This window comes from Aotus nancymaae, unplaced genomic scaffold (assembly GCF_030222135.1).
Source record: "Aotus nancymaae isolate 86718 unplaced genomic scaffold, 86718_ANA_hifiasm-v0.15.2.pri h1tg000018l, whole genome shotgun sequence".
Classification (NCBI taxonomy): Eukaryota; Metazoa; Chordata; class Mammalia; order Primates; family Aotidae; genus Aotus; species Aotus nancymaae.
Genome location: NW_026988430.1, coordinates 15,985,200 through 16,012,397, shown reverse-complemented (window position 1 = coordinate 16,012,397; position 27,198 = coordinate 15,985,200). Strand labels below are relative to the sequence as shown.

The 27,198-nt window shown below is 44.1% G+C and overlaps 1 protein-coding gene and 1 long non-coding RNA gene across 4 annotated transcripts in view; one reads left to right on the top strand and one right to left on the bottom strand.

The window, feature by feature from the left end:
* LOC135275757 (uncharacterized) overlaps positions 1-4,713 on the top strand; it is a 40,638-nt gene extending 35,925 nt beyond the window's left edge. For all 3 annotated transcript variants that reach the window (XR_010343334.1, XR_010343335.1, XR_010343333.1), the window contains one exon: positions 4,590-4,713. This is a non-coding gene — a long non-coding RNA (uncharacterized LOC135275757). The remainder of the gene's footprint in view (positions 1-4,589) is intronic.
* Positions 1-20,767, bottom strand: part of MYH13 (myosin heavy chain 13) — a 61,542-nt gene extending 40,775 nt beyond the window's left edge. The window contains exons 1-14 of the mRNA XM_064378310.1: positions 20,549-20,767; positions 18,715-18,858; positions 18,474-18,630; positions 16,241-16,268; positions 16,040-16,151; positions 14,378-14,470; positions 11,455-11,518; positions 11,267-11,365; positions 11,057-11,160; positions 7,161-7,299; positions 3,634-3,752; positions 2,449-2,598; positions 2,184-2,354; positions 790-1,099 (exon numbers count right to left, since the gene is read on the bottom strand). Coding sequence (XP_064234380.1) covers positions 790-1,099; positions 2,184-2,354; positions 2,449-2,598; positions 3,634-3,752; positions 7,161-7,299; positions 11,057-11,160; positions 11,267-11,365; positions 11,455-11,518; positions 14,378-14,470; positions 16,040-16,151; positions 16,241-16,268; positions 18,474-18,630; positions 18,715-18,858; positions 20,549-20,755 — 1,897 coding nt within the window. The 5' untranslated portion in view covers positions 20,756-20,767. The remainder of the gene's footprint in view (positions 1-789; positions 1,100-2,183; positions 2,355-2,448; positions 2,599-3,633; positions 3,753-7,160; positions 7,300-11,056; positions 11,161-11,266; positions 11,366-11,454; positions 11,519-14,377; positions 14,471-16,039; positions 16,152-16,240; positions 16,269-18,473; positions 18,631-18,714; positions 18,859-20,548) is intronic.
* Between the last annotated feature and the right edge of the window lie 6,431 nt (positions 20,768-27,198).

Here is a 27,198-nt window from a genome sequence, read left to right as displayed (position 1 = left end):
CAGTATATAATTCAATTATATGAAATGGCCAGATAGGCAAATCTACAGAGAGAGAAAGTTGATGAGTGGTTGCCAGAGGCTGGGAATAGAAATCTGCTCATGAGCTACAAGGATGTGAAAAATGCTGTCAAATTCCACGGTGGCGATGGTCACACAACATTGTGAATATCCTAAAAACCACTAATTTTTTTTTTTTTTTTTTTTTTTTGAGATGGAGTCTCACTCTGTCTCCCAGGCTGGAGTGCAGTGATGCAATCTTGGTTCACTGTAATCTCTGCTTCTCAGGTTAAAGCTATTCTCCTGCCTCAGACTCATGAGTATCTGGGACTACAGGCGTGTGCCACCACGCTTGCCTAAGGTTTTTGTATTTTTAGTAGAGATGGGGTTTCACCATGTTGGCCAGGCTGGTCTCAAACTCCTGACCTCAAGTGATCAGCCACCCTTGGCCTCCCAAAGAGCTGGGATTACAGGCGTGAGCCAACAGCCTGGTCAAAACCGCTAAATTTTTTAAGGGTGAATTTTATTATATGTAAATTATATCTCAATAGAAAACTATTAAACAACGTGATGTTGGCTATCTTGGCCACTGAGAGGCCCTGTTTACCTCCATCGAGCTCAATCTCTCACAGAAGAGGGAATAAGAGCAGGAGGAAGGAAAATGGAGCTGAAAGTCGGAAACATCACATTCAACTGAAGCTCATGTCTGATTACTGATTCTTCCAAGCAGCTCTGGGTTAGGAATAATTACATGGAATGTTCAACCGGGGGAAAGAAATAATAGAATTTTACCTGTCTCTGCACCAGCATAGTTGGAAAAAAGGAAGGAAAGCAGCTTTAGCGAAGACTTCTGGTACAGCCCCACCACAGTCTCATTCAGAGGGTCCTTGTTCTTGTCGAGCCAGCCGGCAATGTTGTAGTCCACGGTGCCGGCATAGTGCACCAGCGAGAAGTGGGCCTCAGGCTTGCCTTTGGCAGGCTTGGGCTTCTGGAAGTTGTTGGACTTTCCAAGATGCTGGTCATACAGCTTGTTCTTGAAGGAGGTGTCTGTTGCCTTGGGGAACATGCACTCCTCTTCCAGGATGGAGAAGATGCCCATGGGCTGGAAAGAGGATAAGAGAGTCTATGCCTCCACATATAATAGCTCATACCCATGCTCCGTGGTCTGGAGAAGCCAAAAGAGCGTCTTTGGTGCTTTCACTCTGGTACTAGGAATGCTGGCATGTATGCTCTGTGAGAGAGCAAGGCTCTTGGTCTGTTTGGGGGATGACCAGAAAGTGCTAGGCATAGAGTATGTGCTTAATTAATATTTGCTGAACCAAAGAATATAGGATGAAATTATGTGTATATAAATGAAGCTCACTTTTTTCAGTAGGTTTACAAAAAAGTAAAGTTACATAGATACTCATAAAGTAATGTGAGTAATATTTTGAACAATAATGTCTGAATTTCTCAGTAGCCACCTTAGGAAGATATACTCATTCCAATACAAGCAATGCTCAAATGTTATGGGAATTCCTTTTTAAAAAGTTAATGTCTTCCAGGTGCGGTGGCTCACACCTGTAATCCCAGCACTTTGGGAGGCCAAGGCATTCAGATCACAAGGTCAGGAGTTCAAGACCAGCCTGGCCAATATGGTGAAACCTCATATCTACTAAAAATACAAAAAAAATTAGCTGGATGTGGTGGTGGGCACCTGCAGTCCCAGCTACTCAGGAGGCAGGAGAATCTCTTGAACCTAGGAGGCAGAAGTTGCAGTGAGCCAAGATTGCGCCACTGCACTCCAGCCTGGGTGACAGAGCAAGACTCTTGTCTCAAAAAAAAAAGTTAATGTCAACTCCTGTTTTTATAGTAACATCCCTCCAAGAACCACACTGCTCTATGGTCTTGCTTCCTTGGGTATTTGACTAAGTCGAATAGTTAAGAAATGTCACAGTCCTTACTGGGGTTCCATCACATTCTTCAAGCTAACTGAGCCCTTGAATTTTAATGACCCATAAAGCTCTTTCAGTGTGAGAACAGATTTTGGACATTCATTCTGTTTGCACAGAGGCATTCAGTTACCTATCTGAAAGCTTGCAGCCTGGGGGTTATGGGTACCAATCTGTGAGCAGAAAAGCATCAGAGCAAGAAGGTGAGGGTCCCCAACAAGGAGGCGCTGTCCCTGGGGAGCCGTATCTCTCTACCTTCTCGATGAGCTCGATGCAGGCAGCCAGGTCCATCCCGAAGTCAATAAACTCCCACTCGATGCCTTCCTTCTTGTACTCCTCCTGCTCCAGCACGAACATGTGGTGGTTGAAAAACTGTTGCAGTTTCTCGTTGGTGAAGTTGATGCACAGCTGCTCCAGGCTGTTGAACTGGGTGATTCAAATACCAAAGAGTTTGAGTGAGTTTGGAAAATACACTGGAGATTCAGCAAAGCAGACAAGAAGGTAGACGGTCACAACTCACATCAAAGATCTCAAAGCCAGCGATGTCCAAGACCCCGATGAAATACTGCCTGGGCTGCTTGGTGTCCAGCTGCTGGTTGATGCGGGTGACCATCCACAGGAACATCTTCTCGTAGACGGCTTTGGCCAGAGCACCCACCGAGTTGGTCACCTTGAAAAAGGGTCACCCACTCAATCTGTGAGTTAGTGTTTCTATGGCAGCATTAAGTTGAAACGTGAAATTGACTTGAAAATCAAAAGCAGTTGAATCTTGGAAATTTCACTTCAACGTAATTTTTTTTTTTGAGACAGTCTCACTCTGTCACCCAGGCTGGAGTGCAATGGCATGATCTCAGCTCACTGCAACCTCTGCCTCCTGAGTTCAAGCTATTCTCCTGCCTCAGCCTCCTGAGTAGCTGGAACTATAGATGCACACCACCACACCCAGCTAATTTTTTTTTTTTTTTTTTTTTTTAAGTAGAGACAGGTTTCACTATATTGGCCAGGCTGGTCTCAGACTCCTGACCTAGTGATCCGCCTACCTTGGCATCCCAAAGTGCTGGAATTACAGGCATGAGTCACCGCTCCTGACCCATTCAACATAATATTAAATATTTTGTGAGGTGTTTGCCCAGCTCATGCTGCTCCCCTTTCTTTGAGAACTATCCTATTTACAAAGATATTTTTCTAATAACATGGTTATAGCACGTGACTCCAGCCCCTGGTCACACTTAATTAGACCAGAGGTGAACAGTTGATCCAGGTTGAATTAATTGAGTATCTCTCCTAAGAGTTTGGAATTGGAACAAAAGACACTGGTCTCAGTCTCAGGGTGAGGCTGGAAACACAGAGATATAAACTTGGGAGCTATGGGGTGGGCATGGGCAAGAGAGGTGGAGGAAACATATCAGCCTAGCAAGGACACAACAGAGGACAGAGACAATAGCCCATGACCCCAGAGGAGCTGGAGGGAGTCTGCCTGGCTCCAGAGGGCTCTTCACTTTCTAATTCCAGGCCCTCATGGGGTCCAATGGGCACTCAACGATTTGCATTGCTTCAGTTGCCTCTGAAGCCTAAAAATGAATTTCCTCTTAATGCGAAAGACAGTTTCATGTGCATTTCTGACAGCTGCAACTGAAGGAACTTTGAGATAATGGCTAAAATAGCAAAATATCTCCATCAACTGGATTCACAGCATCTCCATTACCTGCTGGACATTTTGCCCTTTAGTGACATATTCATTCCCAACCTTCACCCTTGGACAGCACAGGCCCTTCAGCATTTCTGCGGAATTCAGACCCATCAGGTATCCGGCTTTGTCAGCCACTGAAGGAAGAGAAAAAAACAGCATCATGCAAAAACAGTGCTGCTAAAGTGTCCAGTCAGCTCCTGGCTTCTCCCAGAAGTGTTTTCTGTAATTCTCTTAGATGTTTTCATGTTGCTGTATCTGTACCAGGTCTGGGCTTGTTCACTGAAGCTTCAATCCCATAGTCCAGGGGCCCATGGTTCTCAAGAACTTCCAATTTGCCTCCTAGATGCACCTTTTAACAATAAGAAGCTTCCTGGCCAATCCTGACCTACTGATATTCCGATTTCATAAAAAATGTTAATTACAGGGTGGGCACGGTGGCTCACGCCTGTAATCCCAGTACGTTGTGGGGCCGAGGCAGGCGGATCACCTGAGGTCAGACCAGCCTGGCCAACATGGCCCTAAAAATACAAAAATTAGCTCTCTAAATACTAAAAATACAAAAATTAGCTGGGCGTGGTGGCAGGCACCAGTAATCCCAGCTACTTGGGAGGCTGAGGCAGGAGCATTGCTTGAACTTGGGAGGCAGAGTTTGCAATGAGCAGAGAGCGTACCATTGCACTCAAGCCTGGGTGACAAGAGCAAGACTCCATCTCAAAAAAAAAAAAAGTTAATTACGTAGTTATGTTGCAGTCCCACAATACATTAAAATGTTATATAAGTAAAGGAGGCACCACTTGGACAGTTGACAATATAAATTAGGCACCTTCCTAATTTAAGCCAAGTGTTACACTAATAGTTGAAAGAGAAGTTCAAAACTTGACCCTGTCTTCAAATGTCTGGAGATGGTCAAAAGCAGCTGAATGTTGACAATTTCCTATAGTTCATGAGTTATATGTTTTTATATATTTCAGTGGACGTTCATTGACTTTGAGAAGGACCTGGTGGCCTGTATTGAGCTCATGAAAAAAGTAGAGAAATCCTGCTCCCCAGGGACAACTTCTTGGTTGGGACCCTCGCCTCACTGCTGGCTGGGGAGATGAGGTAATAAAAATCCAGGGCAGAATATGCTAAGTACTTAATCAGAGGCCAGACGCACGCTTTTACTCTTTCCTCGAATTATCTCCTTTTCTTGCTTTGCCCATTCAGGAGAATGGCACCATTATTCTTCTAGTCATTTAGACTTGAAAGGGGCAATACATCCTTCTCTCTTGTCCCTGACATGCCTTTGTTCAGACAGGCATGAAGTCCTGCTCATTTCACTCTCAAAATGCCTGGCCTCTCCATTGCTTCCAGCAGTTATAGTGGCAAAGAGCCTGGGCTCTAGGGTCAGAATGCCTAGGTTCAGATTTCGATTTTGCTTCTTTGTGCCTCAGTTTTGTCATCTGTAAAATGGGAGACAGTGACAGTACTCATGTTATTGGGTTGTCGTGAAGCATGTCTGGTGACTAGTGAGCGCTCCGCAAATATTCACTTGGGTTGGCATTGCCGTTGATATCATTGGCGCTCAGGCCTTGATGATAGCCCTTCACTTTCTGCTCCTAAACACTGCAGACACACAACTGCTAGGGCTGGAAGAGGGTCTGGGACCCTGCTGAGGTGTATCAATACGTGTATCAAGGCAATCTGCTCTTGCCGAGGAGCCTGATACTTCTGTTTTTTCTAGATTTCCCATGCTTGGTGAGACTGGCTGCTGAGATTAATTTCAGGTTATCTGCATATACTTCCCCTGCTTCTTAGACAGTGGCTTCAGTGGCCTGCCATAGACTCTAAACCATTCATCCTGACACTCAAGACCTTCCCAAATGGATGCCAAAATTGTGACTTTAAAATTCTCATTTCTTACAAACCCACTGCACATATCCTGTTCCGTGGCCAGAGTGGACCACTCATTGTTCCTCCATCCCCATCACATTTCATCCTCTGCCCCTTTGCACATGACATTTCTTTTCCTTTTTTTTTGGAAGATGGAGTTTCATTCTTTTCACCCAGGCTGGAGTGCAATGGTGTGATCTTGGCTCACTGCAACCTCCACCTCCTGGGTTCACACGATTCTCCTGCCTCAGCCTCCTGATTAGCTGGGACTACAGGTGTGTGCCCCTATGCCCCGCTGATTTTGTATTCTTAGTAGAGATGGGGTTTCACCATGTTGGTCAGGCTGCTCTCAAATTTCTGATCTCGTGATCCGCCCACCTCGGCCTCCCAAAGTGCTAGGATTACAGGCGTGAGCTGCCGTGCCTGGTCTGTTCATGACATTTCTTCTGCTTGAACTGACCTCGCCCCGAATCTTTCAGAATCCTACTCATCCCTCAAAGCCCAAGTCAGTGTCCCTTCTATCAGGAAGCCTTCCCTGATTGCCCTAGTCAGAAGTGTTTCCTGTGTGAAGATTTGGAGTCCCCTCCACTGTGCTGGGCAGGATTCTAGGAGGGCACCCGAGGTGTGTGCCCCTGGTGTACATGCCTTGTAAAATCTCCTTCACTTGAGGGCAGTGGAAACTGCACAACTCCCAAGACGTGCTTACCAATCAGTTGACTTTGAGTTAATACAAAGGGAGAATTATCCCAGGCAGCCCTAGGATAGGAGGCTGCCGAGCCTTTATGGGACACTGATAAGGTTATGTAGACTTTTCTGCCCTTGAATTCACAGCTACACTTCCCTTTTATTACTTGAGAATTTAAAGCATACTGCTTCACACACCGTGGGGCTGTAATCAAAAGGTAGAATTATCAAGAACGATCCATGTTGCCAGCCTTTGATTCAAGGAACTTGTAAGATGCATCATGAGAGCTAAGGAGTCTAATGAGCAGGACATGTGAGGGGTGAGCGGGTCACTGCATAGTCCTTCCTGCTGCCCTCTGCTCTGTTTCCAGGTCTCTTGGGGATCAAGCAGAGGTTGGTGGCAGGATCAGTCAGGTGAGAGTTATGGGGAGGAAGAACTGTTCACCATTCTTGGTTCAGGGTCAAGTTCAACAGATGCTGGGTGAAAGTGATGAGAGGAAGAAAACTTGGCTCCCACTTTACCAAAGGCCTCATTTTAGGCAACAGGCACCTTCTTCAAGAACAAGCTGGATGACTGGCATCTTGGAAAGTCCAACAACTTTCAGAAGCCCAAGTGATTAAGACTGCCTTCTGGACATTCATAATGAGATGCACAGAGAAAAAGAGACATTCACCTAACAATATTGTCTCATAAAAGTCCACCTTAAAAAAATGCACATTTAGACAGTGAAAGATAGTGGAGTGGATGGTGATTATTCATTTACAAGAGTGATGCTTTTTGTTTTTCAAGGATTCACCACTCTGGGAGTCCTTGACTGAGTGAACAGACTTCCTAGTGCGTGCCACAATGAGCTTCAGGAAACCCAGATTTGATTTATGCAATTTCGGAAGAACAGCTCTTGAGATGAATGCAGTTTATCACATGTGGCCTAGTCCACACATGAACACAGGTGGACCCAATCGCATCCCTTTCCAGATGCGGTTACCTTCGGTGCCGTCCGGCTCCGCCTGCTCCTCACGCTGCTTCTGCTTGAACTTCATGTTCCCATAATGCATCACGGCTCCCGTCAGTTTGTAGATCCCAACTTTCTCCTCTAAGCTGAAGCCCAGGATATCAATGGCATTCTGGGAAAAAAAAAAAAAAAAAAGACAATTGTCATAGTAGGACTCAGGGATCCACATGCAGCCTTTTCTTGGCAAAGACCTTACCTCTTTTTTGTTTGGCATGTGAGATAGCATTTGCCCAAATAAGTGGATGACAGGTGGGTGGGGTGTGGTAAATTAGAAACCATTTGTTTCATATGTTTGTGTGGGTGGGTGGAGACTATGGGAAGAAGATGTGAATTATCTGTTTCCTTCTGTCAAACAATACCTGATTATGATCTTTTCCCACCACACATAGATTTGGGGGGCAGGTTTCTGGATGAGGCTATTGGGAACCATTGTATGATACTGAGAGATGAGAATGTCATGGAGAATGACTGGGAAATAATGTCTGATGGCTTAAGAGTTTGGCATTATAATCCATGAATTCCAGCATGGTTCAGACTCAGGACAATATGCATTATAGAATATTAGATCTGGAAAGGAAGATCATCAAAGATGGTATCATCATTTGATACCATCAATGATGAGAAAGGGGCAAGCTTTTGCAGAGACCTTTCTATCTTCTAGGCTTTGGGTAGGCATCATCTGTATGTTATCTTATTAAATCCCCATGAGTCCCTTTTAGCTGTTCAGGTTTTTCCAAGTTTCTAGATGAAGAATTGAGGGTCTTAGTTGGTAAGTAGCCTGTCACAAGTCACACATGGAGGGTGTGATAAGACTGGGACTGGAGTTAAGTCTCAGTCCCTTCAAAGCCTATGGTAATTGCTGGTTTAATTTTACAAGCACATTGCTCATCTTCCACCACAAAGGTTTAAACTAAAAGAAATCCTTCTCTGGGGTACACATATTGATTATGCAGTGGGGTTTGCAGCCTGAGCTTGAGCAGTGTCCATTGGTGGGATTTAAACATGTCTGGACATGTTTGGTGAGCAGGTAGGATAGACACAGTAGGCCAACACCAGCAGGATGATATTGGAGAGTCAGGGATTCTTGGAGTGGTGCCCCCTTTCAGGGGAGAGCAAGCCTACACCAGGAGCTGGGATATATGGGGAGGAGAGATTCAGAGGCCATGATGGCCATCCCTCGAATCCATATCCTATCTCAGGAATGCATATCTCTGTCCTAGGGAGGGATCACTGTAGGTTAAAAGAAAAAGAACTCTTTCAAAAACACTGAAAGCAGCAGGTGAAAGCGTTACTGCCTGGGGAGCCTCTTGGAGAATGTCTTCTCTAGGGGAAGGGGTGCAGGTGGAACCTGGGAATATGATGGAATGGGAGCATCACGAGATTACCAATCAGATGACTTTGAGTTCATAAAAATGGAGATTATACCAGGCAGGCTGTAAAACCTCTGTGAGAGGAAGGAGCAACAGCCACATCTGGCAGCAGGCATCTCAGTGAGGACATGACATAGGCATGGTGACTTTTAGAATTCCTTAGGTGGGCCTTTCTCAGGGGATGGAGGCCTTGCAGTAGTCATTAGCGTGGCCCTTTCTGTGCTCACAAGTGAATATTGGGGAAACTTCATTACAAATATATAACAACTTGGCCAGGTGCGATGGCTCATGCCTGTAATCCCAGCACTTTGGGAGGCTGAGGCAGGTGGATCGCGAGGTCAAGCGATTGAGACCATCCTGGCTAACATGGTGAAACCCCGTCTCTACTGAAAATACAAAAAAAATTAGTCAGGAGTGGTGGCACATGCCTGTAGTCCCAGCTAATCAGGAGGCTGAGGCAGGAGAATCACTTGAACCTGGGAGGCAGAGGTTGCCGTGAGCCAAGATCAAGCCACTGCACTCCAGCCTGGATGACAGAGTGAGACTCTGTCTCAAAAATAAATGAATAAATAATAAAAATAAAAATATATAACAAATTAAATTAAATTAAATTTGGTCTAAAGCTGCCTCCATATGCAGCAAACTATAACCTAAAGTAGTATGTAAACAAACTGCAACCTAAGAGTAGCTGAGCGTCAGCCAATCACAGTAGCTGAGCATCAGCCAATCACAGTAGCTGAGCATCAGCCAATCACACTAGCTGAGCGTCAGCCAATCACACTAGCTGAGCGTCAGCCAATCACAGGCTGCCAACTGATGCGATGTTGTCTATATAAGACAAATGCTTCATCACACCACCCCCAGATAAGGCAAAGGCTGAGCTGTAATCAGTCAAGATGTTTCTGTATGTCATTTCCTTTTTCTTCTATAAAGACTGCCTGCCATGTTGCTGGGTGGAGGTCTCTGAGCCTCTCCTTGTGCTGAGTGCATCCAACTTGTGAATTGTTCTTTGCTCAAATAAACTCTACTAAATTTGTCTAAAATTTTTCTTTAAAAATTTAAACTACTAGACTTAAAATAACAAGTTTATTTGATCACGAAAATTTTTCTATTTGTCTTAAAATAATTAGTATCAGCTGGAAATGTCACCAAATGAAGGCTAAGAAGCTGGTCATGGGGCAATGTCCCTCGGATGATGGACAAAACCCTTTTTCACAAGTTCTTACCGCTTTTCTATGGATGGAGCCAACAGGGGTGGAGATGAATTGCTCAGAGACAGTATACTTTAATTAAAAATGTAAGTTCTGTAGTTAGGCAGACCTATGTTTAAATACTCTGTCATTGGGCCAGACACCATAGCTCATGCCTAGAATCTCGGCACTTTGGGAGGCAGAGGTGGGTGGACCACCTGAGGTCAGGAGTTCGAGACTAGCCTGGCCAACATGGTGAAACTCTGTCTCTACTAAAAATACAAAAAATAAAAATAAAAAAATTAAATAAAATTAGCTGGGCATAGTGGAACATGCCTGTAGTTCTAGCTACTTGGGAGGCTGAGGCAGGAGAATGGCTTGAACCTGGGGGGCAGAGGTTGCAGTGAACCGAGATTGCGCCATTGCACTCTAGCCTGGGTGACAGAGTGAGACTCTGTCTGAAAAAAGAAAGAAATAAAGAAGAAAAGAAGCAAGGAATAAAGAAGGAAGGAAGGGAGGGAGGGAGGGAAGGAAGGAGGGAAGGAAGGAAGGAAGGAAAGAAGGAAGGAAGGAAAGAAAGAAGGAAGGAAGGGACTCTGTCATTGACAAACTGTGTCTTCCAGAAAATTATATATATTTTTAAGAGTCAGCTTCCACATTTGTAAAATGGAGACAATAGTGACACCTATGCCAGAGGTGTTTTTAAGACTATAATGAGATAATGCAGGTAAAGCCACTTATCTCAGTGCCTGGCACATGTAACTGCTCAATTTAGTTATTATTTTTTCTATGATTATTAATCCTGCAGGTCCGTCCCCAAAATAAATGCCACAGGCCTGACAGGTGTACCGAGGAGCTGGGTGTCTAAAGTGAGCCCAAAGTGAAAGGCAGAAAGAAAAATGGAGAGGCTATTACAGAGTGGGGATGATTTTCTGCTTTATACTTTTTAATATTTTCTAAATTTTCTTGAAGAACCATGTAGGTGGTTTTGCAACATGAAAACTTTCAACAAATGTTATGTTAAAGATCTTATAAATGCAAAAATGCATTCTAATTAAAAGGCTAGAGAACAGAACTGAAGTCTTGCTTTCGTGAACCTTCTGGATTCCCATTTTGGAATGCTGTGACAGGGAGCTGAGTAGGGAGGGGTCAATCTGTGCTAACTCTCTGAGCTCTTGATCTCTGAGATATTAGGTCTAATCACTTAGTATCCCTGGATTTCAGTTTTCCCATTAGCTCACTAACGTGTCTCTCAGTTCATAAACTCAATAATTCTGTGCATAAACAGACAAATAAATGGCATGCTTACATCTGTCGCCAACAATTCTTCACTGTCATCGATACTGGCCACCGTGACCTCTCCTTGGCTCACAAAGGGGAAGTCGAAGGGGTTGGTGGAGATCAGAAGCAGGTCTGTGAAACACAGAGATCCCTTTAATGGCTTATGCTCAACTTACTCTGGGTTTTTTTTCCCCCCAACGTCACTGATTTGGAAGAGAAAGATATTCCAAGAGCTTACCAATTAGTTCTGGCTTCTTGTTTGACATAATTTGGTAGAAAATATGATAGCTTCTCTCACTGGATAATTGAAATGTCACTCTGGATTTTTCTAACAGATCTAAGGTAACAAACACAATGTGATTTTAGGTTCCCAAGAGATGGTTTTGTGGCCAAATACCAACGAATTTATAGAGTGTCTGGACTCACAGGTTTCAATGTCTGCCGATGCCAGCTTTCCTGTGGCTCCAAAATGAATCCGAATGAACTTCCCCTGTCCAAAACAGGTAGACAAACGTTACAATTATTTGATTCATATGGTTTTGTGGCTGGCCTTGGACAGGTGCTGCCACAGATGGGTGGGAGGTGTAGGGTCAGGGAGGAAGGGATGTCAGAACATGAGTACTTCCAGCCTCTCCACCTGGTGCCCAGAGCTCCCAAGCTGGGTCAGCCAAGACTCAGGTAGCTCTACCCAAGCACCGGGCCCTGTTCCTACAGCTCAGGGGATGCCCACAGGCTCCTTCTCCAGCTCTCCAACTCTCAACTCCATTCTTGACTGCCCACCTGGTTTTTATCCTGTTCTCTTATACCTGGATTCTTAAATCTTCATAACACCTTTGAGTCGATAATGGTTGGATTGTTCTGTCTGACTTTTATTTTTGTTGCTTCTATTTTAATAGATGCTACTCCAGAGATTTCTTGCCTGAGTTTTACATATGGCTTACTACAGACAAATCTAGCTCACAGGCTCAGGCTCAGGCTTAGGCCTGGCTTCTTGGCTACCAAAAGAACAACTCAGGGTCTAGGTCCCCCATTTTCTGGGAAGTGGGAGGTAAAATTTTATATGTGTGTTTGTATGTAGACACCTGCTTCATACATGATGTGCTTAATTGGTCCTCAATGACACTGTGAGCAAATTTGAGGACAAAAAAATGTTTTCTTGCTCATTTACCCACAGCGTCTGAAACGTGGATGGTACTTAGCAGTAGCCTTAATATTTTCTTAATGAACTCTAAGAAAATTTGGCCAGGCGCCGTGGCTCACACCTGTAATCTCAGCACTTTGGGAGGCCGAGATGGGCTGGTGAGGAGTTCGAGACCAGGCTGGTCAACATGGTGAAACCCCGCCTCTAATAAAAATACAAAAATTAGCAAGGCATGGTGGCGGGCACCTGTAATCCCAGCTACTTGGGAGGCTGATGCAGGAGAATCACTTGAACCCAGCAGACAGAGGTTGCAATAAGCTGAGATCATACCACTGCACTCCAGCCTGGGTGACAGAGTGAGACTCCATCTCAAAAAATATGTATATGTATTAGTGAAGGGTCAGTGAAGGTATGTGTGCATTGTAAGTGCTGGGTCTTCAATATTTTTAACTGCTTAATGGAAGACAATGGAAGTCACCTATAGCCTGCAAATGTTTGGAGGGTGGACAGAGGACAAAATAACTAGAATGACTGTGACTTTGGGGTCAGGGCTAAGAGTAGAGGCCCATGAACTAAATGATGGGAGTGAGAAGAGGGAGTGCCTGAAGGTATTGTCTTTCACTTTAAGCTGGTGTCAGGCCAGTGCAATAACTAACTTGGTCCAGGCATGTGTAACATACCTCTGCCGTGTAACATGTGCCCAGATCTTCCACGAGGAAGAGTTTAGTTGGGCACTGGGGAAGATAGAGGTGCAAATTGGCAGGGCACAGGGACCGGGCACGGTGGCTCACACCTGTAATCCCAGCACTTTGGGAGGCCGAGGCAGGTGGATCACGAGGTCAAGAGATTGAGACCATCCTGGTCAACATGGTGAAACCCCGTCTCTGCTAAAAATACAAAAAATTAGCTGGGCATGGTGGCGTGTGCCTGTAATCCCAGCTACTCAGGAGGCTGAGGCAGGAGAATTGCCTGAACCCAGGAGGCAGAGGTTGCGGTGAGCCGAGATCGCGCCATTGCACTCCGGCCTGGGTACCAAGAGCGAAACTCCGTCTCAAAAAAAAAAAAAAAAAGAATATATCCAAGAAAACAAAAGTCAAGGCTCAGAGCCATAATCCTTGATGGATGTATCTACTTTCTCATCAATAACCATTTTATCTTTGAGGGGCGACAAAATACAGGTTTGAGACTATCCAGCTACTAAGATGTGTGAAGTTTTAATGTGCTTTTGCAACTGTAGGTACAAATGATGGCTTTGCCTCAGTGCTTGCTCCACTGGCCAGTGAAATGAAATGGAGGACTGGATGTGTGTTTATTTCCAGTGTGGAAGTAAATATCTTTCTGATTAAGCTAATCCTAAATAAAATGTTGAAGGATGGGACATATCCTTCAATAGCTTCAGAATGAATCTATTCCAATTTTCTTTTTTTTTTTTGAGACAGAGTCGCCCTCTGTTGTCCAGGCTAGAGTGCAGTGGTGCAATTGATCTCGGCTCACTGTAAACTCTGCCTCCCAGGTTCAATCAGTTCTCCTGCCTCAGTCTCCCAAGTAGCTGGGATTACAGGCATGTGTTACCACACCTGGCTAATTTTTCATATTTTTAGTAGAGATGGGTTTTCGCCATGTTGGCCAGGCTGGTCTCAAACTCCTGGCCTCAAGTGATCCGCCTACCTCAGCCTCCCAAAGTGCTGGGGTTAAGGCGTGAGCCACTGTACCCAGCCTATTTCAAATTTTTGAGCTCTTCTGCCTTCACTAGGTTTTCTCTGCTCCCAATCCCCACTGAGTTGGAAAAGGTCAAATCTGCTAGCTTAATTCACACTAAGGTTTCCATGGCTAGGTCAATAGATTTGGCTTAATGGATGTTTACATTTTAAGATGTTTCCACACAGAGAGACCAATTTTAGCATAAAGTTGATCTCTAATTGTGGGATTTGAATCAGGATGCTGTAAATGCATTTGAATCAGGATGCTGCGAGGTAACATTGACTAGTTGGGGTAGGGCAGCAAAATCCTCCCTCCGCCCACTAGGAACAAGCCAACACCTTCCTCAAAGTGTATTAAAATATTCCAGGTGGGTAGATTGACCTCAATCACTTAGGGGGTAGAAAAAGGCCCCGGTATATTCTAGTTTATGGGGAAATTTTTCATATCCAGCATTTCAGGAGAGGGGATGGTTGTGGGAAGATACTTGAAAATTGTGCTGGGTCTTACAAATCTTGAGGAATTGTCATTCCTCACAGTCTTGGCATTTCCAAAGGCCTCCAGCAGCGGGTTGGCCTGGATGATCTGATCCTCCAGGGTTCCCTAAAAATAAACAAGAAGAGGAAAGAGAGGACTTTGGATTGTTTTCTTGGTGACTCAAACTGTGGGTGCTCCAAGCAGGTTCAGAGAGAGATGTTGACCAGCTCCACCTGGTGATCGGTGCAGTACCCACACCCAACCCCCAGCCAACCTGAGGTGTCTTCAAGGTCCCATCCTAGACAGGCTCTTATTGGCATAGCATCGAAGTGACTTCCGGTCATGCCAGGTTCTAGGCAGGAATATTACTCCCTCCATCAAAACATCCAGACTGCCTTTCTGATAACATTTCATTACAAATCATGGATTTTTATAACATGTACCTCTGTTATTGCATGTAATATGACCCACCTAATATCATAGATTTTTGTGTTCAGAAGGAGAAATAGAATGCGAAGCAGGTGACCCAAGAGATGATATAATAAAAACAGTGGTTCTCAAAAGATTTTTTATGTTGCACAAAAAATGTTATGAGGGTGATTATTCAGAAATCCACTATAGAAAGCAGAGTTTTCACCTTCATCTCCATGATTGCTTATCCTTCTGGGGCCCAGAGCAATTTAGAAACTACTGTCAACCTAGTGGTTCTCAAAGTGTGGTCCCTGGACCAGCAGCATGAACACTACCTGGGAATATGTGAGAAATGCCAGGTATGGTAAGTCATGCTTGTAATTCTAGCACTTTGGGAGGCAGAGGCAGGAGGATTACTTGAGGCTAAGAGTCTGATACCAGCCTGGGCAACATAGTGAGACCCCATCTCTACAAAAAATTAAAAAAATTAGCCAGGCATGGTGGTTCCTGCAGTCCTAGCTACTCAAGAAGCTGAGGCAGGAATGATCACTTGAACCCAGGAGTTTGAAGTTACAGTGAGCTATAATGGTGTGCCACTGTACTCCAGCCTGGGCAACAGAATGAGACCCTGTCACTACAAAATAAAAAGAAAAAAAAGAAAAGGAAATGCAAAATATGAGGTCCCATCCTAGATCTACATAATCAGGAATTCTGGGTCTGGGCCCTGCCACCCTTTGTTAAAAATCCCTCCTGTCGATTCTGATGTGTACTCCAGTTTGAAAACCACTGGTATAAACATTCCTTCTCCAGAGGAGGATGTGGAGTTGGTCAAGGATGTGGAGTTTCTCTGAGTTCTATGAACCATTCTAGGTAATTATCAAACCTAAGAAGGGGGTCGTGAAATTCCCCCGATTAATAGCTGCTTGTTTAGAAGTTCAGGAGGCCCGCACTTGTCCCTGGTATCTAAAGTGGGGGTAGTTTTGCATAACTGAGCCCTTAACTTCTGGGATTTGATGCTCTCTCTAGGTAGTTAGTATCAGAATTGAATTGAATTGTAGGACAACCAGTTGGTGTCTGAAGAGAATCGGAGAATTGTTTGGCGTGGGAAAACCCCATGCATTTGATGTCAGAAGTGTTCTGTGTGAGGATATAGATAGGAAAGGAAGAGTTTGTCCTTCCTATTTGCCATCTCTGCTAAGCGCATGCCATGCACACACTTGGTGCTCACCCAGGCTTTAAATTATACTTATTCCAATAAACCTCTGGGTGCAGGTGGCTGCTCACCTGCATTTTGCCCGACTGTGGCTCCTTCTTCTTGTCCCCAGTGACTGCAATTGTTGCAAAATACTGGATGACACGCTTGGTGTTCACAGTCTTCCCAGCCCCGGATTCTCCGCTGCCAATTTAAAAGTAAACGGGATAAAGGAGAGTGGAAGGGAGGGCACTGCTTTCCAAGTCATGATGGTGCAAACAGGGGTTACTCACGTGATGAGGATAGACTGGTTGTCTCGATCTAGAAATGCAGAGGGAAGCAAAACAAAACAAGTAAACAATAAACAGAACATTAAAATAAAACAATATTGTTGGGGGGGTGGTTGGAGAACACAGGCTCTAGTTAACGTCTTTGCCATTAACTAGTGGTATGATTTGGGCATGTCTAATCTTCCTCTGGGACGATTTAGGCAGATTTCCCAAATGTGAGATGTGCAACATGACCAGCCTGGGAGGTGACTGGTGAATCCCACAGCATAGAACTTATTCATGTTTGTAGATTTTTAACTCCTGCTAGCTCTTTCTTATCATCCGTTTTCTTTTTTTGAGACAAAGTCTTGCTCTGTCGCCAGGCTGGAGTGCAATGGTGTGATTTCGGCTCACTACAACTTCCGCCTCCCGGGTTCAAGCAATTCTCCTGCCTCAGCCTCCCAAGTAGCTGGGACTACAGGCGCGTGCCACCACACCCGGCTAATTTTTTGTATTTTTAGTAGAGACGAGGTTTCACTGTGTTAGCCAGGATGGTCTCAATCTCCTGACCTCGTGATCCGCCCACGTTGGCCTCCTAAAGTGCTGTGATTATAGGCATGAGCCACTGCGCCTGGCCCCTATCACCCTTTTTCACAAAGAAAGCAAGTGTCAGGTTCAGAGCCTGTGGGGCCATAGCTTTTCATTAGCATTTATAGCTGCTGGTTGGTATTACAGAATTTTTCTTTTATCTTTACCTTCTACTTGTGAAAAGTGATACTGGTTTTCCATTTACAATAGAGTGTGGATTGAATTGTGTCCCCCTAAAATTCATATATTGAATTCCTAACACTTGGACCTCAGAATGTGACCTTATTTGGAAATTTGTAAATGAGATGTAGGGGTGATTAGTCAAGATGAGGTCACGCTGGAGTAGGGCAAGCTCCTGATCTAATATGACTGGTATCCTTATAAATAGAAGAAATTTGGAGACACATAAGCATACGGGAAGAAAGCCATATGAAGATTAAGGCAGGGATCAGGGTGGTTTCTACAAATCCAAAATAACAAAGATTGCTGCTAGCAAACCTTAGAAGCTAGGACACAGGCATGAGCCAGATTCTCTCTCAGCGTCCTCAGACAAACCAATCCTTGGACCTTGACCTTGGACTTCTATCCTCTAGAACTGTGGGACAGTACATTTCTATTGTGTAAGCCCCCCGGTCTGTGATACTCTGTTACAGCAGCCATACCAAACCAATAGAAATTGTGGTATTAGTCTTCCCTTTAAAATTAATGTGCTATTAATTAATTTCAAGAAAAAATATGAAGTTTGCAGACATGGCAAGGATTGTGATTGTGAGACAGAAATGACAGAAGTTTGGGAACACTTGTATTAGATGATTTTTAAGCATCTACAGATCTCAGATGCTTGATCTGTTTTTTGGTGGCAGGGGATGGAGTTTCACTCTTCTTGCCCAGGCTGAAGTGCAATGGCGTGATCTCGGCTCACTGCAACCTCTTCCTCCCTGGTGCAAGTGATTCTCCTGCCTCAGCCTATCCAGTAGTTGGGATTACAGGCACCCACTACCATCCCTGGCTAAAGTTTTGTATTTTTAGTAGAGACAGGGATTCATCATATTGGCCAGGCTGGTCTTGAACTCCTGACCTCAGGTGATCCACCCGCCTCGGCCTCCCAAAGTGCTGGGATTACAGGTGTGAGCCACTGCACCCGGCCTTGCTTCTACTTCTAGTATCTTCTCCAAGTCAAGTCAGATGAAGACTGAACAGATGGACTTGATATTAGGCATCATGGCATGACAGTGTTACCATGTCTCTACTCCCCAGGACATTCTGGAAATTTAAGGAGGTAAAGGGGAGCCTGAGTTTGGAGAAGAAGGCAGGAACACCGATTTACCCATTTCTCCAACTTAGTATTCCCTGAGGGGCTACTAATATAGTTTTTCTCTTCCAAGCACACCTGGATTGGTTGGTGGTTCCCTAGGGACAAAGGTAGGGCATCTCCTTGTGTTCCACATTCTCCCAAATAAGCATGAGCTTGGTGTAGCTTCAGCCATAACCACAAGCCTTGTCATGCGCCGTGATTAGCAATGGAAGATGTTGTAACCCTTGCTTTACATCCCCAAATCATCTGACTCTCCTAAGATCACTTTGATTATTTCACCATTCAGGTGGCCACTGCCCATCTGAAATTAACTAAGGATAGCTTCAAAAAATATGAATCAAAGAAATTACTCACCAGTCAGCATGAACTGATAGGCGTTGTCAGAGATGGAGAAGATGTGGGGCGGGGCCTCCTGGCGCTTTTTGCCTCTGTAGGCAGCCACCACCTCGGGATTGTACACCGGCAGCCACTTGTAGGGGTTGACAGTGACACAGAAGAGGCCTGAGTAGGTCTGGGAAAATCAGAACATTATCATTTGGATCTTGTTTTTACTCAGAGACAGAAATGAAATAAAAAGGGGTTTACAGGCACTCACGTAGATCATCCAGGCTGCGTAGCGCTCTTTGAGGTTGTACAGCACAGCAGGCTCATGCAGGTGAGTCATCATGGCCATGTCCTCGATCTTGTCAAACTTGGGAGGGTTCATGGGGAAGACCTGGTCATTGTTCAGAGTGAGTGTCTGGGTATTGAGAGGAAAAGCAGGTAATAAATGGGTGAGCCAAGCGTCCGTATCACACATTACTGGTGTGGTAGAAGTCGTGAGATATTGTGGAGCAATTATCCCATTGGGATGGATAATTTGATGAATCATTTCCATGCCCAAACATGATCCATAAATAACAGTTCTTGAAGAATCTGATTCTGGTCAAACTATGTAACCAATTCTGGTCTGATGCCCCCCCTCCAAGTCATCCTGCTGTCATATGTACCAGGAGTGGGTTACAGGTATGCAGAGCTTTGGAGCCCTTGGGCCCCAAGGCCAGGTTGCCTCTGTTTACCCTATTTGTTGTGAGTGCTGTGATGAGACAAAGATTGGAAGGTTACAAAGAACTGTTCCAAAGTGTTCTGTGCTTTTCTGCCTCAATATCCCTGCTCATGGGGGGCTTCTTCAGCTAGAATGTCTTCATGAAAATTTTATTTAGAAATTCAAAGCTCAGCGCCACCACCACCTCTACCATGACCTGTCTCCTCTCTCCCCTGTTGCTTCAAGGCTCTCATAATTATTTGTACCTCTGCTCTAATAGTTCAGACATTTGGGGGTGCATCATGGTTCTTTTCTGAATATTGTGAGAATATTATTTAATTTTTTTTCTTCTCTGTGTTTTTCCCACCTCTCTCTCCCATTCAAGCATACAGCTATCTCTGTACTCCATGACTCAGAAGAGGTAGAAAATAGGGAAAGAAAAGAAAAAGAGCCTGTAATACTTTCTGGATTTTGTTTTCCAAAAGCCTAAGTCCTTAGGAAAACTTTGAGGTTTCGCAGAAAAGGTAAAAGGAAGCAGTTTTGTTGGTATAGACCACATTTTTTGAGGAAGGGAGGCCCTTCCACTCCACCATCCCAGACTAGAAAAAGACAGAAACTCAAGGTAGCCAAAAGGGAGGTAGAAAAGTCTATGTATTCTGAACCTCTAAGGACTGGGACTTGTTTCTTAATAGATCCTCTAGGGAGGCTGTGAGTCCCCAGTGTGGTGCTGCATTAGTTCTGAAAGTGTGACACATCCCTGAGGTGGCGGTAGGTAGGCACCCCAAGAGTGACTGAAAAAATTTTTTCCCAGCCCACTGAAAAGGGGCTGAAATCAGAGGTTAAGTTTAATAACAAAAAATAAAAGCAAGGTCTGTCTCATATGCCTGAGTTTGTGAAATGAGATTCATACCTGCCATATACATCTTTGGGAAACTTTGGGAAAGCAGGTGCTGAGATATGCTTGTATTTGCAAAACGATCAACACTGTGACCTAAATCAGGTAGATGTCCAGTAAGTACATGAGAATTCTCCATATTAACCGAGTCAATGGCTCCTGAGCTTCCTCTGTAGGAACCACTCTGCAGCCCAGAGAGGAATACTTGGTCACCCCATCCAGTATCAGCCTCTTCCTTAAATAGCCCAACCTTTTCTGCCCTCACCTGCTGCTTTCCTCTAAAGCAAACACCACAAAACCCCTTAAAGCCCAAGTCCTTGGAGAAGGAAAGAGGCAAGAGTGAAGATGCATGCAATGGTAGCTTTCACTTGCTACTTTACCGCAGAACAGATAAACTAAGTTTTGTTCTATCTTCAGATTCCAAAGGACCAGCATGCAATTTCTGATATTCTACTCCAAAGAAAAATGAGCATGCTCATATGATCAAAGACATCTGGAATCAACACTCACCCGGTCATCATCGAGGGTCTTGACTGTGACTTTGTCATTTTCCCTACTCTGGATCATGCCTTTCACATACATTTCTTTATCATCCACTACAAAGCAGGCTTTCTTGGAATCAAACGGCCGATTTTGAGCCTCGATTCTCTCCTTCTCTGGTTTCCGGAGGTAGGGAGCTGCTTCTCCAAAAATGGCCATTTCTGCATCAGAGCTCATGACTGCAGAGGGCTGGAAGACCAGAGGGACTGCTGAGTCTTGTGCTCGGGTGAAGACTGAATCTGCAGGGTCCTTACCCATTATTCCATTCAAACAGGGGGCCAGATTCAAAGGCTCCTAGATTGAACAAAGGTCCTGAGGGATTGATGGCCAGGTCTAGGAACTTAAAGTGTGCAAGTGGGAATAAGCTAAAGGGGATATTTTATTATAACGAAAAAGTATGAAGGTTTTTTTTCAATCCTCTGAGTGTCAATTTTGGGAATATTTTAGATTAGCCCCATGTATGCATATCTGAACCAATTAGAGGCCAATTAGAGCCAAGCTGAACCCAATGAAAGAGGCTTTAGGAAGCACTTTCTAAATTGCTCATCGAGTTTGAGCCTGTGACCTCAGTGTCCCAGTGTGGAGATTCCTCAAGGATCTAGAACTAGAAATACCATTTGACTCAGCAATCCCATTACTGGGTATATGCCCAAAGGATTATAAATCATTCTATCACAAAGACACATGGACACGTATTTTTATTGCGGCACTGTTGACGATAGCAACGACTTGGAACTAACCCAAATACCCATCAGTGATAGACTGGATAAAGAAAATATGGCACATATACACCATGGAATACTACGCAGCCATAAAAAAGGATGAGTTCATGTCCTTTGCAGGGACATGGATAAAGCTGGAAACCATCATTCTCAGCAAACTGACATGAGAACAGAAAACCAAACATCACATGTTCTCACTCATAAGTGGGTTTTAAACAATGAGAACACATGGACATAGGGAGGGGAACATAATACACTGGGGCCTGTCGGCGGGGAGAGGGAATAGGGGAGGGATAGCAGGGGGTGGGGTGATAGAGGAAGGAGAGCATTAGGAGAAACAACTAATATAGATAATGGGGTGATGGGTGCAGCAAACCACCATGGCACGTGTATAACTATGTAACAAATCTGCACATTCTGCACATGTGCCCCAGAACTTAAAATATAAAAAAGAATATTTGAAAATCATCATTGGAATGCTGAAAATTCTTAACAGACATTTTGGTTAACCCCGTGAAAAGTAAATGACTTGAACATGAAGATTTGTCACATTTATTTAAATAACAAGATGATGGGAGGCAAAATGGCTCAGGGTGATGGTCCCAAAATTTTTTTTTTTTTTTTTTTGAGATGGAGTCTAGCTCTGTCATCAGGTTGGAGTGCAGTGATGTGATCTCGGCTCACTGAAACTTCCGCCTCCTGGGTTCAAGCGATTCTGCCTCGGGCTCTTGAGTAGCTGGGATTACAGGCACATGCCACCACGCTCAGCTAATTTTTGTATTTTTAGTAGAGACGGGGTTTCACCATGTTGGCCAGGATGATCTCAATCTCCTGATCTCGTGATCTGCCCACCTCGGCCTCCCAAAGTGCTGGGATTACAGGCGTGAGCCACGGCTTCTGGCCAATGGTCCCAAACTTAAACACGCACAGAATCCCCCAAAGAGCTTTGAAAGCTAGATTTCGGGCCCCATCCCCACAGTTTCTGATTCAGTAGGTCTGAGGTGGGGCTAAAAATGGGCATTTCTAGCAAGTTCCCAGGGGATGCAGATGCTGCTGATCCAGGGACCACACTGAGGATGGCGGGCATAGTGCCCTCCTGTTCCCAGAGTGGTCCTTGAAATGTAGCAGCCTCGTGCAGGAGTTCATTAAGAAATGCAGAATCTCAGACCCACCCAAGATAATGGAATCAGTACCTGCTTTTTAACAAGAGCCCCAGGTGATTCCTATGCATAGAAGATGGGGAAGTACTGGGCCTCTAAACTCTAAACGCAGTCTCTAAACTTTGTGCATAGCAGTGTCAGGGTGTGACAAACACTGTTTAGTTAGATTAATACCCACCTTAGAACTCGCTGCATGGGTGTGTGTGTGTGTGTGTGTGTAGGGGGTATAAGTCTCTTATCCCTTGTATCACTTTCTCCCAAACTATCTCCCTTTGCTGGCCTTTCTTGCCCTTCTCTTTATGTACTTTTTCCTTCTTTTATGTAATATATCGTCCCAACTTAGAATGCAGAAAATTCATCTTAAAGTCCCAGCACTGATCAAACCACTTAACCTCTCTGGGCCGCAGCCTCTTCTCATTTAGAACGGAGAAGCCAGCCCAGCTCCTGTCTAAGGTTCCTGCAAGTCCTGGGCAGACTGTTCCTTCTCTCTGCATTTGCTTCTCCCACTCCTCCTCTGGACCTCTTTCCTCTACTCCACTACCTGTTTTCCTCAACTATCTTTCCTCTTCCCTTCCCTTCTCTCCTCTTTTCCTTCCCACTCGATTCTCTGACATAAAATAGAGTTAAGTCATACACATACACACACACACACACACACACACACACACACATCCCACAAACAGCTTTCCATATCTCCTAAGAAATATATCATATTGGCTGGGCGCTGTGGCTTACACCTGTAATCCCAGCACTTTGGGACACCAAGGTGGCCGGATCATGAGGTCAAGAGATCGAGACCATCCTGGCCAACATGGTGAAACCCCGTCTCTACTAAAAATGCAAAAAATTAGCTGGATGTGGTGGCGCACACCTATAGTCCCAGCTACTCGGGAGGCTGAGGCAGGAGAATTGCTTGAACGCAGGAGAATTGCTTGAACCCAGGAGGCAGAGGTTGCAGTGAGCCAAGATTGTGCCACTGCACTCCAGCCTGGTGACAGAGCAAGACTCTGTCTCAAAAAAAAAAAAGAAAAAAGAAAAAAAACATCGTATTTTTCATATTTTTTGAATACAGTCTTTAATGTCCTGTTTTTGTAGTGGGAAAGTTGGGCAGGTTATAGTTCTCTCCCCCATCTTAGCCTTTATGAACTTGCTCTCTTCATTGGTAAATGGTCATTGTTTAAATATCCCTTCCTGTGATTCTGTGGGGCTCTGTCTTACACAAAGAAAAGCATCTGCTTCCTGCTGGGCCTTATTCAGATAAGTTGCATTTTAGTTTTTCTTTGGCCATAGCTCTGCTGAACCATCTGTAGGTTAGTGGTTAAGTTCTCACAGTAAGGGACTGGAATTCAAATGTGGCACACACAAATAAGGCTCTTGGCCTGCAGCCATCATGCTGGTTTAGAGTCTCTCAGTTACTACCTGGAGCATGAGTAAGAATTCATCCACATTGCTTTTCTCTTTCATTTATTTGAAGATAGTCCCTAGTGTAATGGCTCAAGTGGATTTCACTACAGCAGTGGTTGTAGGACAACTTTGTGGTTGTAGGATTCCTTCACACTCTTTTGTTTGTTTGTTTGTTTGTTTGTTTGAGACAGAGTCTTGCTCTGGCACCAGGATGTAGTGCAGTGGCATGATCTCAGCTCACTGCAACCTCTGCCTCCTGGGTTCAAGCGATTCTCTTGCCTCAGCCTCCTGAGTAGCTGGGACTACAGGCATACGCCACCACACTCAGGTAATTTTTTTTGTATTTTTAGTAGCGATGGGGTTTGACCATGTTGGCCTGGATGGTCTAGATCTCCTGACCTTGTGTTCTGCCCGCCTCAGCCTCCCAAAGTGCTGGGTTTACAGGGGTGAGCCACCGTGCCTGGCTGACTCCTTTACACTCTTAAAACTAAATGGGCCGGGCGCGGTAGCTCAAGCCTGTAATCCCAGCACTTTGGGAGGCCGAGGCGGGTGGATCACGAGGTCAAGAGATCAAGACCATCCTGGTCAACACGGTGAAACCCCGTCTCTACTAAAAATACAAAAATTAGCTGGGCACGGTGGCGCGTGCCTGTAATCCCAGCTACTCAGGGGGCTGAGGCAGGAGAATTGCCTGAACCCAGGAGGCGGAGGTTGTGGTGAGCCGAGATCGCGCCATTGCACTCCAGCCTGGGTAACGAGTGAAACTCCGTCTCAAAAATAAAAAAAAAAATAAATGACTGAGAGCCCCATAAGATTTAGTTTATGTAAATCATATCTATTGATATTTACCATATTGGAAATTAAAATTGAGAAATAAAAAATATTTATTAATTAACTAAAAATTACTATCAAATTCATTACATTAACATAGATATTTTACTTTATTTTACTTTTTTAAGACAGAGTTTCAATGTGTTGTCCAGTCTAGAGTGTAGTGGCACAGTCTCAGCTCACTGCAACATCCTCCTCCTGGGTTCAAGTGATTTTCCTGCCTCAGCCTCCCAAGTAGCTGGGATTACAGGCACACACCACCATGCCCAGCTACTTTTTTATTTTTAGTTGAGATGGGGTTTCACACATGTTGGCCAGGCTGGTCCCAAACTCCTGACCTCAGGTGATTCGCCCACCTCAGCCTCCCAAAGTGCTGGGATTACAGGTATGAGTCACCGTGCCTGGCCAACATAAATATTTTAATAAAAATTACCACATTTTCCAAAACAAAATAAAAATAGTGAGAAGGGTAGTGTTTTTCATTTTTTGTGAATCTCTTTAATGTCTCCTCACTAGAAGACTGTTGGATTCTCATACATGCTTCTGTATTCATGCCATTGCTGTTATGTTTGGTGAAAGTAATTATAAAATATTTAGCTATGTAATCTGGAAAAGGAAAGAGTATTTTAGTCACCTTTTCAAATAATTGTGAATTTTCTTCCTAGATTCTATACCAAAACTTGACAAGTGGTTGTTTCTTAAAGGCTAGTTGCAATATGGAATCTGAAGCCGTATCAATAAACATTTTGTAATCCGTTACATTATAATCCACTAGTCTGTCTTGCACTTTGAGTGGATCTTCTTTTCCCACAGATGGTTGTTTGGAAAATACTGATTCACTGAATTATATAGTACTTCCAAATGTGGACACATTTTCTTACACAATATTAAAAAATTACCATCATCAATATCACCACCATGATATCTTTTGAAAATTCTTTCAGTATAGGAAGCTGTCAAGCTAATGGTGGCAAATAACATGTTTTCCTGTACACATTCGTGTTTGTGTTTAAAGGCTCAAAGTTCTGATTTAAAACAAATGTTGTCAGTTTTTTCCTCTAGATGATGACCACACTATTCCTTTTCGAGGACATGTTTGCCAAATATCCAAGTCTGAATAACCATAGTTTGTCTGCTGGTTGGTCTTTTAAATAAAAATGGTCCCTTTGGGCGGCCAAGGCAGGTGGATCACAAGGTCAAGAGATTGAGACCATCCTGGCCAACATGGTGAAACCCTGTCTCTACTAAAAATATGAAAATTAGCCCAGTATAGTGGCACATGCCTGTAATCCCAGCTACTTGGGAGGCTGAGGCAAGAGAATCACTTGAACCTGGGAGGCAGAGGTTGCAGTGAGCCAACATTGCACCACTGCACTCCAGCCTGGCAACAGAGCAAGACTTTGTCTCAAAAAAAAAAAAATGGTACTTTAAGAATAAAGTGGCTAGTTCACCTTGCAACTCACACAAACGCACATGTGCTTTCCCAGGAGACAACCATCAAACTTTGGTGGACTTCCCATTTCATCACATAAAATAGTAATGAAATTTTTTAGTGCAAGTGTATGGTAGTGAAGAATGCAATGAATTATAACACAGCTTGGTGCAGTGCCTTGATTGGTAGTAAGGTACCAGCCATTTATTCATCCTTCCTTTTGCATCACTCAAACAGTGAAAACGGCAAATAACAGCTGGGTATTATTGTGAAATTGTTTTAACCTCATGAACCTCCTAAAAAATTCTTGGGACTCTATAAGGACCCTCAGATAACACTTTGAGAATGGCTGCACTATTGCATAAGGGAATCCTGACTGCTTACAGGTTTACGACCTTATAATATTTAACTTGACTTAGTGTTAAGCATGATACCCAGAAGTGTTGGAAGATGATCTACATCAAAACCATCTGCAACATAATCTCTGTGGCTGGGACCAGGGAATCTGATTTTTTCATAAGGGCCTCAGGGAGATGTTTGGGAACCACTGGTTTAAAGCATTACTTTGCTTTCATGAAACTACTCTGCTTTTCTAAGGCCAAGACCATGGCACATTCTCACTGCTTGTCCACGGAATGATTTTAGGCAAATATTTATTAATTTAATATTTGTATGCTTATTTTAAAGCCTATTACCTTATTTTATCAAAACGTGCCACCAATTTTAAGTTCCACAAATAAAGAAAAAATGCAGTGAAGTTAAACTGCAATACTCCTTTCATAGATTGTAATATACATCCTCATTTCAGAGATAAATTTGTAAAAAATGTAAAAAAAATTAGAATGGATAGAAATAGAGTAATGGCTGGGTGCGGTGACTCATGCCTGTAATTCCAGCACTTTGAGAGGCCGAGGCAAGTGGATCACCAGGTCAGGAGTTTAAGATTAGACTGGCCAACATGGTGAAACCCTGTCTCTACTAAAAAATACAAAAATTAGCTGGGCATGGTGGCTCGTGCCTGTAATCCTAGCTACTTGGGAGGCTGAGGCAGGAGAATTGCTTGAACTGGCA